Source organism: Punica granatum, chromosome 3 (genome assembly GCF_007655135.1).
Source record: "Punica granatum isolate Tunisia-2019 chromosome 3, ASM765513v2, whole genome shotgun sequence".
Lineage (NCBI taxonomy): Eukaryota > Viridiplantae > Streptophyta > Magnoliopsida > Myrtales > Lythraceae > Punica > Punica granatum.
In genome coordinates this window covers 4613946-4632461 of record NC_045129.1, presented here as the reverse complement: position 1 = coordinate 4632461, position 18516 = coordinate 4613946, and the positions used below count along the sequence as shown (strand labels likewise).

The 18516-nt window shown below is 39.9% G+C and overlaps 2 protein-coding genes and 1 long non-coding RNA gene across 12 annotated transcripts in view; all 3 read right to left on the bottom strand.

Annotated features, from left to right (window-relative positions):
* The window catches only part of LOC116201683 (probable disease resistance protein At1g61300), a 280377-nt gene extending 278551 nt beyond the window's left edge, over positions 1-1826 (bottom strand). The window contains exons 1-5 of one of the 5 annotated variants that reach the window (XM_031533019.1): positions 1554-1824; positions 1389-1469; positions 761-845; positions 577-666; positions 62-251 (exon numbers count right to left, since the gene is read on the bottom strand). The gene's annotated coding sequence lies outside the window, so the exon portion shown is untranslated. Of the gene's footprint in view, positions 1-61; positions 252-576; positions 846-1388; positions 1470-1549 lie in introns of all 5 variants that reach the window. The other 4 variants (XM_031533020.1, XM_031533018.1, XM_031533017.1 and 1 more) reach the window with 4 other exon arrangements.
* A 4495-nt stretch (positions 1827-6321) lies between these two features.
* Positions 6322-8621, bottom strand: LOC116201744. The gene is made up of 2 exons (XR_004155931.1): positions 7737-8621; positions 6322-7215 (listed from the first exon to the last, which is right to left on the bottom strand). It is a non-coding gene; the product is annotated as an uncharacterized LOC116201744 (long non-coding RNA).
* Positions 8622-10093: 1472 nt separating this feature from the next.
* On the bottom strand, positions 10094-17903 carry LOC116201679 (disease resistance protein At4g27190-like). Of its 6 annotated transcripts, none has more exons than XM_031532998.1 (7): positions 17629-17903; positions 16124-16392; positions 15572-15762; positions 15311-15411; positions 11221-15141; positions 10849-10915; positions 10094-10415 (listed from the first exon to the last, which is right to left on the bottom strand). In XM_031532998.1, the coding sequence occupies exon 5, from the start codon at positions 15116-15118 to the stop codon at positions 11291-11293; it is 3828 nt and encodes a 1275-aa protein (XP_031388858.1). In that variant the 5' UTR covers positions 15119-15141; positions 15311-15411; positions 15572-15762; positions 16124-16392; positions 17629-17903; the 3' UTR covers positions 10094-10415; positions 10849-10915; positions 11221-11290. The 6 variants fall into 6 exon arrangements, with proteins under 6 accessions (XP_031388858.1, XP_031388861.1, XP_031388857.1 ...); XM_031533001.1 differs by having other exon boundaries at positions 16277-16392; positions 17662-17903; XM_031532997.1 differs by having other exon boundaries at positions 16277-16392; positions 17629-17902.
* Between the last annotated feature and the right edge of the window lie 613 nt (positions 17904-18516).

The window sequence follows — 18516 nt, the reverse complement described above, 5'->3', positions numbered from 1 at the left end:
CAAGTGACAAAACAACTATTCGATAGGATAACAGGATTACTGTTAGGTCCCTGTTGCTTACCTTCAAAAAAGGGTTATTCCAATCTCCATGATCTCAGAACTGATTGACTAAAAAGTTCCAAGTTATTCTGGAGCTGCATTCCCCAGAGAAACGGATGAATCAAACGATGAAAAACGACTCCACTGCTATTAGTCCCCTCTCATCCCTGTTCCATTCCCATCCATCAGTGACTGGGTAGACCTTTCCTCACCTGAAAAGCCATTCAAAAACAGAATCAGAGCTTGCCGAAGAGGTTCTCATCAAATTTCGTAACTATATGTATATAGGAGCATTTTAGTACATTCAAAAACACCGTCATCTACCCAACAAAATCGAAGTATGCTATCCGAGTTAAAGAATATATGAAGTAGCCATCCCAGTAACTTAGCACTCTCTATCTGCAGTTTAACAGTATATTTAAATTGAACCACGAGTGAATTTCTATGAATAGCACATCGGTCGTTTGAAAGTTGCATAATAGGCAGCTAAACAAAATAGTAACATGGGACGAACAACAAAGCCAGATAGCACCTGACCTTCAGCATGCACCCTTCAACTGATGATATCCGGACACACTACCTGAGCGACAATGTCGACAAGCCTCCAACCATTGAAGGTTATAGTATCTACAAATAAACATCGAGACAACTGAATATGCAGGAATTTCGGACGTGGAAAGACATTAGTACTAGCACAACCAGGCTGGATGCAGTACTGAACTTGCCCTTTTCGATGGTGAGGGTTGGTTCAGTTGCAATATCTTAGAATTGTCCAACTTCTAGGTAAATTCAGGTTCCACATGGACCTGCATAGTCAGACAAAGACAAAAAAGGGATGAAACAAATACTAGTCTCCATAACTTCCAGTACTAAAGTCCATCTAATTTATTCGATTGTTTCTTTTTTGGATTAACTAAACCAAGAGTGCTTAGTTCAGGGGATGATATAGTTCAGGGGAATAAAGGGAAAAAAAATCCACTGGCTTTTTTATGCTGACAAATCTAATCCTAATGAACATAATCTTTGTCTCTCTTAACAGTTGTCACCAATGTCTTCCTCTGTTTAGCATTTACAGATAATCAACATTAAGTAAAGGCAGAAAATTTTCCAGAGAAGAAATGAACAAGTAAAAAAAAAAACGTAGATCTGAACTATTCTCGAGGCCAAATTTCCAGGCGTGAATTATCCAGAGAACTCCTTCGTATCACATCTCGGAATCGTGGATTCTCTCTCTCTCTCTCTCTCTCTCTCGATCGATTGGGGGAGTTGGAGAAGCTGCCATAGATGAAATCACAGAGAGAGAGAGAGAGAGAGAGGCAGAGGACGAAGATCTATCTATTCCTGCTTACTTTGAAATAACCAGACTGCCCTGCTGAAGCTCGGATGCGTCACAACGCCAAACTTCAGATATTTATCCCTACTCCTTGTTCCTTCACGGCATCCATCAATCACCAACCCAAAGTAACGATCGAACAATATACTATGAAACTGGTTAGAAAGAAACACGTACTCACCATTTCCGCGGAGGCAGGGCAAGTGGATCTCCCAGAGATGGGGGCGATCACCAACGGAAAGATTTCCAACAAGCTAGCAGATCATTGAAACTCAGCACAGGTTAAAAAATCTTCCAAGCAGATGAGCTGAGTGAAACCGGCAAGCTTGAGAGAAAAGGCTTCAACGAGCTTCTGGTCAATGCTTTCACTCTGGGAAGGCAACTTCCGGGAAGTTGCTCCGCAGAAGTGAGAGCGTTCCCACTCCACAGTTTTTTTTTTTTAGTTTCTTTCTTTCTTTTTTTTTTAAAAAAATTCCTATTGGTGGGGACGCTGCACATAAAAACCTTCTTTTTCTCATCAGCGGCATGCTCGTATTAGATTACCATCCGAAGCAATTCTTCAATACAACATAAGCAGATCGAACAATTGATTCTTAGGGAAACCGGTCTTCCACATGTTTAAGAAACCATTAAGACTTCCTAAGGAAATCAGAGGCTTTCCTAGAACCAACAAAGCACATGGACTCCAGTTGGTTGTCTCAATGTGCTTTGTTCACATCAAATCTCTCAACTCATCATACGATAAGGAATGACTAGCACATGTATATATACATATATGTTTGTATATATCCTAATCTATAATCCACCATCATCTTCAGAACCAGTGGGAGGCTTCATGCAGACATGAGTGTCTGTGTTGTGTTAGTGTAATTTTGTACAACTTCACCTCTGTAGATGCTCAACCCTGCATGACTCCAAGGACAACCGATTCGAGCTAGTAAATTACCCAGATGGTAAAAAGGGGAGCTTGGTTTTCTCAAGCCTTAGCTCTTCAATAAGTGGGAATTTCGTGGTTTGTTTTCTTAGCTGCAAATGACCTCAACAGAGAGCATCTTCATTCCATTCGTATGATGCCTTTTGGAAGACATCATACGAATGGAATGCATGACAGCTTCCTTCACGGAAACGTCCGCAGACCCCCTGGGGCATCCCAAAGCTAGCAAACTTAACCTTGGAGATCTTCAGCCCCGGGGAGCAAGATAAGTGGGCCTTGGGATGCAGGGGCTTTGTTGACTTTACCTGAGGCCTGCATCTCATAGTTTATCAGAGCGGGCTGCCACTCATAAATGTCTGCACAAACACTGTCTATGTCTCTCCTCACAAGGGAAATCCCGTTCGGGTCCCCACCCCACTCCTCGAAAACAACCAGCAAGTTGCCTGTTGGGCTGAGCCACAAACGAGGAACATGATACCTGAGATTTTACAGAGTCATCATCATTAGTTATTTATTAGTTATAAAAATTGCACCCAACTTTCTGTTTTCTCTGGAGATAAAGAAAGTGTAAATCTTGAAAATGTTCTGTAAGGACCCGTTCTTTACCATCTCGTGAAGCTTCCCCACAATTGCTCAAGCACTTTTTCTCACTGTATGCTCCTGCATAATCACACCAACCACAACTTCCAGAGGCTTTATATGCTGGCCAGTATCGACCGATGCTCTGCCCGTTTATCCAAATTTGACCTTTGTCCATGCTCCCCATGTCCAGGGCCAATGGCGTGTTGCCAGCTGGGGCATTAAAAACAGTCTAATAGAAAAATTAAAGCACGTCAATCTCTCTTCTAGAAACCAAACTAGTCTCACATGATAGCACCACCCAAGCTCAAGGGATGCTCACCTTGTACCAGGTTAAGGGCTACCTTCGTGATATTAGAGATCCCTGTGCCCATGTGAAACCTGATTTTTTTTTAATGTCCAATAGCATACAAACACATACACTTACAAACTTATGTATATGTTATATATATGTTGCTATAAAAAAAAAGGATGGAGCCATGGGCTCCACGTGGCCCAAATTCTTTTCCCCCATTTCCACCGCCTTCCATTTCATCTCACGTGGTCTTTCTTTATTTTTTTTTCTTCATTCTCAGCTCTGTTTTGAGCTCTGAAAGTCAAAGGGAAACAGAGCGTGCGCGCGCGCGCGAGAGAGAGACTATGAATCCGAGATAGAGCAAAGGGAATCGGAAGAAGATGGAGTAGAACAAAGGAAGAACGTGAGCTCGATTGAGAGCTCAGGTTGGGGTTTATGGAAGAGAAGGAGGGTTCTGGTTGGAGCAAAGAAAACGGAGGAGGAGCTAAATTTATTGGTAAAAATTTAAGTGGATTTCTATTTTATAAGGATTAGTTGTAATTGAGGCTATTGTCTTCTCCAATAAACCGTTGGGATAGTATAAGATTCTGCTCGATGAGGTTTGTGCTTCTATTCTTAATATTTGGCTACTAAGCTTTCAATTTTCTGTACATATGTCCAGTGTGAAGGTTCTTATCAATGTCATTGGAATTATTTTTGTGGTGATATAAAAATGGTAAGGGAAGGAGGTCTGCTCAGACTGTATTCTCTTTTGATTCTGTTCATTTCAGTACGATAACTATAGTGGCAATGAATTGTGGTGTAACTAATTACAGTGCATGCCCTTTACCGTTTTGTAGTGCAAGTTTTGTGAGAGAGAGGTTACAGTGACAATGGTTCCAAGTGGAGGTCTGTGATAGTCGAATTCTGTTAAATTTAAGACCATTATGCTACTGTGTTATGTGTAGGTATAGCTGAGCTCAATTAATATTTGTATGAATTGGTTTATTGAAGGATGACTGGTCTGGGTCAAAATTCCAGAACATATGGCTGATTTATCATATACCTATTTAGATTATTGACACATTAGGTACAGGTTACTGAGTTTAGAGTTTTGAGGACACATTTTATTCAATTGTGTCTTTTCCTTGGTGAGTTGAGGAGCACAACATAATTGAATTGTTAAATTGGATAAATTAAAAGGGGAATTTAAATCAAAACTTTTGAATCAAGTGTTAATTGTGCTGACAAAAAAAAAGATGATGTTGTTAGGCGTTATTTCTGATTTCCTTGTATTGCTAGTCATTGGTTTCTATCTATACACTTGGATTGAATTGGAAGAGAGCAACTTATTAAATGATGATACGATATGTTGTTGTAAGAGAGGTTTTCCCAGGATTTTATATAAGTAGTGTTCTATAAAGTTTGGAGGAGGCAGAGGAGGTTATGTTCTCATTAATTATTTCACATTGATTGATGAACTGGGGGATAATAAAGCTAGATCGAGTATGGAAGTGTTAATGTTGGTTTTTCTTTTGGAATGAAAAATCTACTATCAACAGTATGTATACTGAAACTGTTGTATTGTGTGTTATCTGATTTTTATTCTTATAATTAATAGGGATTATGGAGACTGAGTTTTGCACCTCAAAGAATCAACCCAACAAAATATTTTTGGCATTCGGTGAATACCTTACTCCATTGCGAAATGATATATATATATTGATATATGTATATGTATATATACATATATAGTACGTTAAGTGGATGGTAATGATGGTGTGATTAATAGGATTGATTATAATAAGAGGATTTGAGAGACGTTTTCTGTTTGTGTTGTAGTTGTCTGTTTGAGGTTATGTGATTATTGTGATTATTGCAAGAGCTTTAGCTGGTAATAATTGTATATAGTGTATAAATTGATTTATGTGGATATAGGATAAGTGATGGATTCTGACGTCATTATATGAGACATGAATTGTATGGATGTTATTATTAAAGGAAATATTATGATAATTTGGGAATAAGAATTTGGTGCGAGTATGTGATATGAGATGGCATGGTTGTAATTGATTGTGCTTGTGATTGTTGTTTAACTATAGCCATGGGACCGCTGGACCCTGGCGGAATATAAATAGGGGTTTGATCGGCCGTTGGACCTAGTAGAATATAAATAGGGGCCAGATCAGCTACTAGACCCGACGAAATATAAATAGGGGCCTGATCGGCGGCTGGACCCAGCGGAATAAAAAAGGGGCTCGATTGGCCGCTAGACCCGATGGAATATAAATTGAGGTCAACTCTTACCGTCAGAGGTTAATAGGCGGCCATTGCTTATGAGATATGAGTATTGGGAGTTGATGATGATATGAGTAAGATATGCAAGGTCACGGTACCGTCACAATTGTGTTGATTATGAGATATGTATATTGGAAGTTAAGGATGATATGAGTAAGATATGCAGGGTCACGGTACCGTCACAACTCTATTGCGAGGGAGTGCAACCCTATAGCTATATTGATTGGTTGTGTTGTATATTGTTTGTCTGGTTTGATTGCTGTAAATGTGATGATTGTTGAGATTGTCTGAAGTTGTTATGTGAAAGCTGTGTTGTTTGCTGAAGCTTGATGTAGTAAGTGTGTGAGTATTAGGTAGTGTTGAGTTAATAGTTAATTCTAATACTATTATATGGTTATAAATATAATTGATTGTTTACGAATGAATTTAGTAATTATTTGTATGTATTGTATAATATGCTGTGTTGATGAATTAAATGACGGACTTGGTTATGTTAGTATTATCTATATGAATATTTGGTTTTTAAAAACATATATTTATTATTTATTATTAATTTATTTTACTTTGACATATATTATTCAGTGGGGACGCTCGTATTAGACCACACTAATTGTTGTTCACAATTATGGAAATCATAGTTTTTGAAACCTGATCGGACCAATTAACTGATCTAAGAGGAAAAGGACACGGGTCACTACATTACACTCTCTTTTGAAGGGAAAGGACTGGTTTGCACGGTGAAAAGGCCATCTTTAGCTAGGATTACCAATTTTTTTGGGAAACAGACACTACTTGGACCAACGAATTGCCATTCCATACGAAATTGCAAATGTCCCATTCCCATGAACAGAAAATGCCATTAGATAAAACGAAGCAATTGGCGTCGTTTGATTACCAGCTGAAACAATTCTTCAATACAACATAAGCAAATCAAACAATTGATTCTTAGGGAAACCAATCTTCCACATGATTGAGAAACCATTAAGACTTCCTAAGGAAATAAGAGGCTTTCCTAAAACCTACAAAGCACATGGACTCCAGTTGGTTGTCTCAATGTGCTTTGTTCACATCAAATCCCTCAACTCCTCATACGATAAGGAATGACGAGCACATATATATATACATATATGTTTGTATATATCCTAATGTATAATCCACCATCATCTTCAGAATCAGTGAGAGGATTCATGCAGACAAGAGTGTGTGTTGTGTCAGGGTAATTTTGTACGACTTCACCTCTGTAGATGCTGAACCCTGCATGACTCCAAGGACAACGGATTCGAGCTAGTAAATTACCGAGGTGGTAAAAAGGGGAACTTGGTTTTTCTCAAGCCATAGCTCTTCAATAAGTGGGAATTTCGTGGTTTGTTTTCTCAGCTGCAAATGACCTCAGCAGAGAGCTTCTTCATTACGCTTGGGCATGGGTCTCCGCCAAATATCTCTGGAGTCACGGGCACGGTGCATGAGTTCTGGCCAGCGCAAATCGCCAAGTAGAAAGTGGAGCATGAGGCTTTTATTAAGATAATAGTGCTTTTCAAGTTGCTCAAGTTGCTCAGTTTTCTTTACAGAGCAGAGATGCACTTGGGACCTATTCAAAAGGTCATCTTGTCCTCCATATTCTGCCTCCAAAGATTAGAAAGGTTTCTAGCCATAGGCCCCCATCTCCAAGAGAAGAAACTCATCAGTGCACATAAGAAACGCCTATGCTGTATTCTATCTAGTCCTGGCGAAGGTTTTGGAGTAGATGCACAGCTCCTTCTAGACAATACAAGGAATATGTTAATAATGTGTTTAAAAAAACTATATCAACATTCTGTTTAGTCCCCCCCCCCCCCCCCCCCCCCCCCCCAAAACCCGGTTTTTCATAAAGCAATTTTACTAAAATAGAATTTATACACTACAACGAATAATTCCACTTGAAATGGACATAGAAGCTGATTCCAGTTTCCTCAAAAACCATCCTAAAAAATCTTCAGAGATTGCAAAAGACACCATATGAACTCCCCCAAAATGCCAATTCAGACCTCATATTTTTTCCTTTCATTTACAAGAAGGGAAAGCTTTTCTACTATCGAAACGATCGATAAACTGGCCTTTTCAAGAACATTGGGTACCCACCGCAGGTCTTCAAAAATCTTTGGAGATTAAAATAAGCACAAGCCAAAGCAATTCAACGGAAAGTCCATCTTTTTGCATGCAAAAAATTTGTAATCTTTGACATAGTTGGAGAACATCAGACAGTGAAAATGGAACTAACTCCCACACGCCAGTAACTGTACCATCTATCACGAGAAGAAGCAACCTGATTCTTCAAAATGCCAGCAGAAAAACCATCTTTTTGCAGACAAAAGATTCATAATTTCCACATTTCAGCTGACATGAAAGACGGGAACATGAATGAAGGCCAATTGCAGAAGCAATCTCATCACCCTTCAAAGGCATCTGCTTCGCGTCCTCTCACCTCACAACATTATAAACAAATTACACTAAGTGGATACAAAATCAAGTTCTACCCCGTTGTGGAAGAGGAATCAGGTGACAATGTTCAAGAAAGGGTACCGACCTGAGCAAGTGTCAGCCCCTTATAATCGTGGAACTTCAAGAGCTCGTCCTACAGCTGTTTGATCCTCCTCTGAGTGGCACTACCCAAGGAGGTAAAAGGGTACAGGCAAATCAGGTCGGGCTTGTCCCGAAAACCCAAATCAGCACTCAACCTGGATCCCACCACATTCTGCTCTTCTTCCTTATCCAAGTCCGGCCTCTTGCTCTTCTTCCTGCCCTCTTCTTCTTCCTTTTGGGGCCCTGGCCCTGAGCCCGGTCCAGTTGGCCAGACAGGCCCTCGGATTCCGCTAATGACAGTTCTGGAGCTGATGGGTTGATGCTGTCGTCTTTGAGTGCTGCTGTGTATGGGTTGGACTCGGGGCGGGGGCTACGGAGCTTGTTGGTGTAGAGAGAGGAGAGGAAGAGGAGAGAGAGGAGGGAGAGAGTGAGGAAGATGGTGGAGAAGAAGAGGATGGAGAGCATGGGGGCCTGTATTGTAACTCGGTGCAGCTGTGCTGTTCAAACTTCAAGCAGCAGATGGATTATTATCAGTGAATGGGGAAGAAACAGAGTCATCAAGTTTGCTATCAAAGCAAACGCTTAGGTAGTTATTTTATGGGTGATGCCTTTCATCTAATGGAGGGACTCCTTGCACAAAGGAAAAGAGAAGAATAGCTTTATCACCAATTGTTTTACCAATTCACTATTCACAATAACAAATTGGGGGAAAAAAGGAAGAAATTCTTTTGGTTTTTCTTTTGCAATTATCCTTTAATCTTCCTTAGAATTGGATAAAAGGTATCATCATCTACAAAACTCAGCTGCTTCATCATGTTATTTCAGCGAAGAGAACCTAATATTTAAATTATATATAATCAATTAGATGAGAACGTTATGCCAGAAGAACTTTTAATTTTTTTTTGTAGAAAATTCAAAATTAAATATATTATGCACTTTTACTCAAGAAAAAATTACTATTATGAATTAAGGTTATTTCACTTGAAAATTAAATGAATTTAATCCTGAATGAGCTGTCCTTTTATTAAAAAGCGGGTGTATCTTGAATGAAATCACACAAACTAAGATAGATATTTTTAAAAAGTCAAATATCAAGAAATCATACAATTGAAAAAACAATTTGAAGTCAAGAAAAGAAGTAATCCACCGATTTTTCAACTATAGGAAAACACATCATCTTAAATAAATATTTTGAAAAACAAATAACTGAAAAAATTTATTATCTAAGGTATTTATTCGAGGAAAAATATTTATTTCCTCATACTTTAATAAAAAATAGTGAGGATTGAACCTAAGACCTATTGGTTCTGAGCGGCGCCTTGTGCCAAGGGACCAAGACCCCTTCCTCCCATTTTTTTTCTGTGTTCATTGGGCCTTACATATAAATCTCAGATCTCCCCCTTGCACAACCGATGTAGGATTCGCGAGGCACGACAAACTCTCCTCCCTTTTAGCCCCTACGTCCTTGCTAGCCCCTACGTCCTCGCTAGGCTCTCGGGCTGGGGTCCAATACATACCTCCCACAGATTCGGACTCGTGGTAGGCCCCAGAACGCCTACCTGCAATCTAGCATGGTTGTGAGCCAGGGTCGGCTTTGATACCATATGTAACGTCCTCGCTGAACCCATCACTCAAAAGTGTTAGCTGCTTATGAGATCATTGGGCCTTACATATAAATCTCAATTCCCCTCCTTGGACAACCAGTGTGGGATTTGTGGGGCGTTTATGCGATTTTGGAAGGCCAAGTCTCCAGAAGACACCTTGCAAGGGGCTAAAGTTATGATGCATATGTTCAATTTTTTAGCGAGACTAATTCTTTAGGTAAATTTGTGCACCCTAAGGGTTTTTCGTATTTACGGATTAATCTTCCTCTCCTCAAGTTATCTGTATGCACACACCCTCAGTAAAGTGAAATATGTTTTCAGAAGACGTGGAAGTAATATTGAATGGAAACAGTGAAACTGATTCAAAGACCACGAACATAAGGGCAGCAGAGCGGATGTGGTGGAACCCGGTTCTCATCATGTCAACATATTGGCTAACCTACCAAGTCACCGGCACATGCATCTCCTCTGTCCGGTGAAATTACATTCCGTAAACACAGGAGAACTATAAGAACAATAAATTGATTCAGCAAAGTTCACCACATCCACAGATGACACATTTGACACTCACCGATAGTTGATTTCTCGTATCTGAAGAATACCTAGCCGAGCAGGCAGACACACACATATTATAGAAGTTCTTCATAGAACAACACGCTGAATATGCTGATAATTGAAAGAGCAAACGTTTCTAAATCTTCTTAGCAACAATCGCAGAAGCAGGAGTTCACTGTCTCCGACTTCCCCGTCTTTTAAGCTATCCACAATCCTGCAATCTCCCACAGCAGCAGTAAGCTGAAGAATCAGGTTTCAAAATTTCAGATTTTGATTGGAGAGGCGTTGCAAACAAACATGGTGAATTAGCTTAGATCGGCATAAACCATGACGGTGCTCAAATTCTCCACAAGTGAATGACTTCAGGGGTTGTGATGCATAAGGTTCCAAGCCAAATATAAGCAGGAGAATTGCGTAAAATGTGGTTCAGTGCTCTATTCATCACAAACGTATATACATGCATCGGCATATTTGTGCACTTCAAACGGACTAATTAATGGCGTAATGGCATACAAGAATATTGGCATTTCTGCTTGCACTTAGTATATAGAACAAAGCATCAGATGACTGATGAGCCATTGATTATCCCCGATCGAGAAAATCATCACATCAAAAGGTGGGAATGGCAGGAGATTACAGAAAAGATGGAAGAACACTAAAGCACTTTAATTACCTTAATAGGGAATTTGATGGTGCAATCCAATGCTACTCATTGTTCCCCCTTGAATGAATCCACCTCCCTGCAAAAAAGAAAAAGAAAAAAGAATGTGTGTTGTAGATTAATAGTATAGTTTCCACGAACACGAAAGTCGTGAAATAATCAAGGTGACTTATGTGGGATGCATGGGCTACCATCTAGTAAGTTCATGAATTCCATAGAAGGTACTTTTTTAAAACGCCAAACAATATAGTTGTTGTCAGATAATGAAATTTCTCAAAAAAAAAACTTTTTAAAAATAAAAGACAAAGAAATATATTAATTCATTTGTCGGTGCCCCTGTCGGAAAAGGGTGGAAAAATTTGATCAGCAAGTGAAAAATAGTACCTTGACGTGTGTCATTACTTCCTCTGAGCACAGTTTGGGCCCATCACTCCCTCCCCAATCCCGCTGTCGACTACGACCGGCATTCTTGTAAAAGGAATTTCTCAGTGTACCGACTAAATGGGTAGGTAACGTTTGAGCAAGAATTTAACACAAACACATAAGGTTCAAGGGTAGTCTTGGCCTCAGGGTGGACCCACTCAAGAGATTCCAACCATTGTTTTCCTCTATTTCTATCCACTTCTGTTATTACTATCTGCTCAAGAGAAGGGGGAGGTGAAGCATCATCTAGCATTTCAATCCTCTTCAGCTTTGGACATATATGTATCTTAATGACATGTATGAAATCCCGAAGTCCAGTCCAACTGCATATGCTCTTCAGCTCCGGGAGAAGGGACAAATATAAGGACAGCTTTCTTGTACTTAATTGATCACCATGAGATGATGCTGGAATGGGGGACAAGAACAAGCTACTGGTGGCTCTATGGTCTAATTCTTGGCCGCCTATAACCTCCTTCATCTCTTTGCAATTATGAACAGTGATAGTCTGAAGGTTGGGGAGGAGCATGAATAACTCAAGGGTTAACACCCTCTTCATCTTATGACATCCAAGTAATTTTATTTCCCTAAGAACAGGAAGCGATTTTGGCCCCACCATATACGTCATCTTTGGACAATTGTCAATTTTAATTGATTGGAGTTGGGAGAAAGCGTCGGGTGGCAGTGGTGATGTTGATGATGTCAGTGATTCTTCCTCGTCTGTTGCTCCTATTATACTCTCTAGCTCCGCGCAGTGGTATATCTCGAGCTTTTCTAGTTTCTTAAGGTACAGATTGGAGTTATATCTGGGCACCAACAGATGCTTCAATTTTGGACATCTAGAGATCTGTAGCACCTTGAGATTGGGGCAGTGGTCTCCTGGTGGTGGTGGAGAAGTTCGTTCCTCCAGCTGTCCTTCTGGCTCTTCTGGCTTTCCCCCATTCCCACCCAGTGCTGACACCTCATCGCACCCGGTAATCCGTAGCTCCTCCAGTTCTTCAAGTCCCATAAAATTGGATATATTCCACGTCCCGCCATAGCCTCGAATCCACAATAGCTTCACGTCTCTTGGGAGATGACAAGTTTCTCCTATCTTATACTCTCCTTCATCCATAATAATAACTTTGTAAAAATTTAAATCAACATCACCATATGCAAATTCACCATGCCAATAGTCGAGATTTGTACGAGCTCCTATGGCAAGACTGTATGACTCTATAGTTGTCGATCGCAGTGTATACTCATTCAGCTCATTCACGTTTTTAAAACGACATCGGAGGGCCTCCAACTTCCTTAATTTTCCAACTTCTTCTCCCTTCACTGCAATATTATCCGCTTCAAGGTGTTGTAGCTTCTTTAACTTACAGACTACTCCATCTGGAATCCTTTCAATGCTCGTCTTTCTTAAGCTGAGATATGTAAGATTAACCAACATCCCCAAACCATCTGGTACTTCTTTTATCTTTCTACACTTCATGAGGTCCAACTTCCTTAACGATGTCAACTTCGCCAAGGATGGAATATGCGATAATTCAGAGCACCTGCTGAGTACTAGTGCGTTCAAGTTTTTCAAGTTCATAACAGACTCTGGCATTTCTGTGATGCTAGTACTTCTCAAGTCAATAACCTTCAACCCCTGCATCCGTAGAAAGAAACGTTTTGAGATTTTACGCAATCTACAGTCACTCAACAACAGAGTTGCAAGTTGAGGACATTTTGGTGATATGGAGGGTGGAACTACTGTTATGTCATTCCTCATCAAGGAGACCATCTGAAGATTAGGCAACCATTCCTCATCATCCGGCATATCTTCCAAACCCAAGCCAGATTTCACCATGCATGGGGCGTTGTTCGCATTCATGATGTGCAGTGCCATATCCCGAATCACATCATGCATCCTAACTCCTCTACCGCCTGCACTATATGCCTCTAAGAGGCACGCCTTTTCAAGTTCATCTAATAATCTGTGCCCTTCGTTATACATCTTCCGCCTCCTATCTTCCCGAATCACCCCCTGATCAATACAAAGTTCTATCAGTTCTTGTCTAGGGATTGACCAATCTTCGGGATATAGAGCACACAATGAAAAACATAGCTGCTTCTTCTCATCCAAGCGGTTGTAACTGTGCACCAGAATTGGAAAAACACTCTCTTTCATGCTCTGTTGCAGAACTCCTGGTCGTTTCAAATTTTCCAGCGTGGCTTCCCATACATGATCCTCGACCTCTCCCCTCATGCTTCCTGCCATGACAACAACAGCTAACGGCAAGCCTTTGCACTCCTTAACAATATCCTCAGCAATAATCTTCCGATTGTGAGGTAGATCAGAACCAAGTGTCTCTACAAACAATGCCCATGCTGCTTCATTAGATAGAGGTCGAACTCCAATTTTCGCTTGACACAACATCTTTTCGCAAACATCACGATATCGTGTTGTTAGGACTAGCCGAACACCATCTCTTTTGACTGGAATTCCAACGTCTACAAGCTCAAAATGCCGCCACATATCATCTAAAATAACTAAACACTTCTTTTTCTTGCTCAAATGGTTGAACAACACTGTTGGCCTCATCCCTTCGTCAACATTCTTGAAAAGGTCAGGAACAATGAGGGCGCTGGCAATCTTATTTTGAAGCTCGTGGATACTGCAATCTTTTGACACCGTGACCCAGAATACATTCTCAAAGGCAGCACTATCATGCAATTTATTATAGAGGTGCTTCATGGTTGTGGTTTTCCCCACTCCCCCCATCCCATAGACTCCGATGCATAATGTATCATTTGTCATTAAGTAATCCCATACCTCATCCACAATCCGTTCTTGACCCACTAATTTGGGTGCTAACATCTCACACTGTGTTGTTTCCCTTGCAAACGAGTTCAACGCAGAAGAAGGTAAATCTGAAGCACTATCCCCATTGCCTTCATTGTTGGGATCTGTATCAATCCGCATCGGATCAAAATGATTGGTTTGCTCGAGCATAATGCTATTAGCTTCATGGTCTTCAACTACCAGATCGGGCTCACCTTGCACTGGGTTGTCTCCACAGGAATTAACCTCTAGTATCACCCGCGGTGGTACATTACGTGTGCTTTGAAGAAGAGATGGCTGAACATTCTCAGGTAGCAGAACATGTCCATCTGGTTGCGCTGATTGGATCTCGAGTGAGAGTGCATTTGCATTTTCAACCTGCAGCTCATGTACATACGAACTACACAGATCCTCTTGCAAAGGTGGCAGGTCTTCTACTTGGGGAGTGCTGTGTTCAGGCCAACCCGATCGGTCAGCTGCTTCTGTGACAAAGCTTGAACATGGTAAGCTACTTCTTTCATTTTTGTACACATGAGCATTTGATGGATCTTCCATCTCTGCTCCATCGCAGACTTCTCGTAATATGTTTGCACTAGAATCCCCGAAAATGTTGTCCGAATTAGAGATGTTGTCTAGATTGTCCCTCGACGCAAATAGCAGAGGCAGGCCCATCAGGTGGATTGGGTCGGGACACTGCTGCAGTGGTGCCAGTGCATTGGGGTTGCTTTGACCAGGAGATGGCAGAGTAATCCGCAAATCTGCCGCCACCTGCTGTGGGTTGACTTGAGTTGAATCGGTTCCAGCGTCCACCTTTCTTCTCTTCGTAATCTTCTCAAGAGCCTCGTTAGCTTCTTTCATCGTAGCTTCATCAACTTCACTTTCACAAACTTGAATTCCTTTGCCTTCAACCTTACCCAAATGCGCCTTTATCCTGGAAGCTCCCCCAGAAAATAGTTTGCGGCAGAACTTACACTTCCAACGATCCTTGGCTTTATCTTCATTTGGCATGACTTCAGCATGATCCCAAAACTTGTCCCTTTGCTTACCCATGCCAGCTACTGACCCTCAGGCAACTGTAAAACCAAAGTACACATATCTTGTGCTCAGGACACTATGTCATGAACTGTAACTCATGGAAACAGAAAATATCCAATGAATCTGATCGTAACATGCTTCATCAAACTTATGCGAACAAAATGAAAATTGGCAAGAAAAGATCATCTCAAGTCGAAGAACCTTTACCTTCACCAGTCTACTGCTGATGAATGAAGACTGGCAGTAGCAGAGCTGCAATGAGGGAAAAGCTTTGCTAACTTCTCTTAAACCCAAAGACAGAGAAATATCTGTGGAGAACATAGACGTAACATGTTACAACTGCAACATCATGCTCCATTGTAGACAGAAATATAGTCGGCTGCAGTATACATCTTTCTGCGCATTCACGAGTGACAAAACAACTATTCGGAAGGATAGCAGGATTACTGTTAGGTCCCTGTTGCTTACCTTCAAAAAAAGGGTTATTCCAATCTCCATGATCTCAGAACTGATTGACTAAAAAGTTCCAAGTTATTCTGGAGCTGCATTCCCCAGAGAAATGGATGAATCAAATTATGAAAAATGACTCCACTGCTATTAGTCCCCTCTCATCCCTGTTCCATTCCCATCCATCAGTGACTGGGTAGACCTTTCCTCACCTGAAAAGCCATTCAAAACAGAATCAGAGCATGCCGAAGAGCTTCTCATCAAATTTCGTAACTATACATATGTAGGAGCATTTTGGTACATTCACTTTGTTTAGCTTGGTTACCTCAAAAATGACCTATAACACCATGTCGTCATCTATCCAACAAAATCGAAGTATGATATCCGAGTTAAAGAATATATGAAGTAGCCATCCCAGTAACTTAGCACTCTCTATCTGTAGTTTAACAGTATAGTTAAATTGAACCATGAGGGAATTCTATGAATAGCACATCGGTCGTTTGAAAGTTTCATAATAGTCAACTAAACAAAATGGTAACATGGGACGAACAACAAATCCATAGAGCACCTGACCTTCAACATGCGCTCTTTGACTGATGATATCTGAACACACTACGTGAGCGACAATGTCGACAAGCCTCCAAACATTGAAGGTTATAGTTTTTATAGATAAACGTCGAGACAACTGAATATGCAGGAATTTCGGATGTGGAAAGACATTAGTACCCGCACCAGCAGGCTGAATGCAGTACTGAACTTGCCCTTTTCGATGGTGAGGGTTGGTTCAGTTGCAATATCTTGGAATTGCTGTACTTCTAGCTAAGTTCAAGTTCCACATGGACCTGCATAGTCAGACAAAGACAAAAAAGGAATGAATCCACATCAGAGTGATAGATTCGGAGAAAACCTCGCTTGTCGGAGAAAGCAATTCCTAATGGAAAAAATTTCAGATGTTTTTGTATTTTAGTTTAGGCATTTGGTATTGTAAATGTACATATGAAGTCGACCTAATTTTAGTGCTTCCCTGTAAAACGACATTGAAATTAATTTAGTATTGTGAAAGAACGGTAAATTCCAATTACTTTTAGGGGTTGTTTGGAAATGGAGTTGAGCTACTCTATTCCTACTATGTATATATGTGTATATATATATATAATTGGGTTGTAATAATAAAGTGGAGGGAGAAAATAAAAAAGTAATGATTATGTTGTTGTATTATGGAAAAAAAAATAGAAAAAAATAGTGAATAGTTGAGAGAAAGTAATGATTGTGTTGTTGAATTATGAAAAATGTAATGAATAGTTGAGAGAATTTAGTATTAAAAATTGAATTGAATGATTAAAAAAATTGAAAAAAAAAAGTAATAATTGTGCTGTTAAATTGGAGATTAGTAAAGTTAAGTGGAGAAAAGCGAAAAAAGAACTCCAAAATGTTTGGAAATGGAGTGGAGTTTAACTCCTTTCCATTCCAACTATGCATATATATATATATATATATTTAATTGGAGTCGTAATGATTGTATTGTTAAATTATGAGAAAAAGTAATGACTAATTGAGAGAAAATTGTTAAATTATAGAAAAAGTAATAAATAGTTAAGATAATTTAGTATTAAAAATTGAATTGAATGGTTGTTAAGATAAAAAAAAATTGAAGGAAAATGGAAAAAAGTAATAATTGTGTTGTTGAATTGAAGATAAGTTGAGTTAAGTGGAGTAGAGTAAAAAAAATTACTCTACCTCATTTATGTTTGAAGTACTAAAGTCCATCTAATTTATAGGATTGTTACTTTTTTGGATTAATTAAACAAAGAGCGCTTCGTTCAGGGGATGATATAGACCACGGGCTTTTTATGCTGACATATGAACTATCCAAAATCGCAGGCCGCACGGAGAGTTCATTGAGTAATTTTCTCTGTAAATCTAATCCTAATTAACATAATCTTTGTCTCTAACAGTTCTTACCAATCTCTTCCTCTGTTTAGCATTTACAGATAATCAAGCACTAAAACAATACTAAGTAAAGGCAGAAAATTTTACAGAGAAGAAATGAACAAATAAAACAAAAAAGCAAAACGTACATCTATGGAAACTGGTTGGAAAGAAACATGTACACAAAATTTCCGCGGAGGAAGGGCAAATTGACCTCCAAGATGTCCCAGAGATGGGCCGATCACCAACGGAAAGATTTCTAACAAGCTCTCTGTTGGGCGATGAGCTGAGGGAAACCGGCACTTTGAGGGAGGTGGGGGGGAGGCCTCAACAAGGTTCAGGTCAATGCGTTGACTATAGGGAAATGACTAGGAAATTGCTCCTCAGAAGTCTGAGCGTTCTCAGTCCACAGTCCTTACGGTCATTTTTGGATTTCTTCTTTTAAAAAAATAAAAATAATATTTGTGGTGCAGTTGTATTTGGCTCCGTCCGGTGGAACCTTCCTTTTCTCATCGGGCATTGAACAAGAAAGGGTCACACCTTGCCACCGGCAATTGTTTTAGCTTCAGTGGGGACCACACTAATTGTTGTTCACAATTATGGAAATCATAGTTTTTGAAACCTGATCGGACCAATTAACCGATCTAAGCAGAAAACATGGACCATAACTCAATCTTTTGATTTTCAAGTGCTTACTAAGGTGAAGAATCTATATCTAAATTATTTATTTCGCATTGACTATGTCGGTATACTTAGAAGTGCATTTTTATGGTCATATTAATAAATACGAATCAAGCATGTATTTTCAGTCAATTACAGTATATGCCAAGCTGTAGTAAAGGGTTTTTCTTTCACAAGGAAGACTCAAGGGCCTAATACAATAAAATATAAATCATAATAACTAATAAATGGATACGAAAAGTCTCACTGAATATCGAACACGAAACCTCTTGATTACTAAGTAAGGGCATGCGCTACTACACTACACTCTCTTTTGAGAGAAAAGAACTGGTTTGCATGGTGAAAAGGCCATCTTT

Bases quoted from the DNA above. Each gene is read 5' to 3' on its own strand.
- LOC116201679 (XM_031532998.1), bottom strand. From the start codon at position 15,118: ATGGGTAAGCAAAGGGACAAGTTTTGGGATCATGCTGAAGTCATGCCA.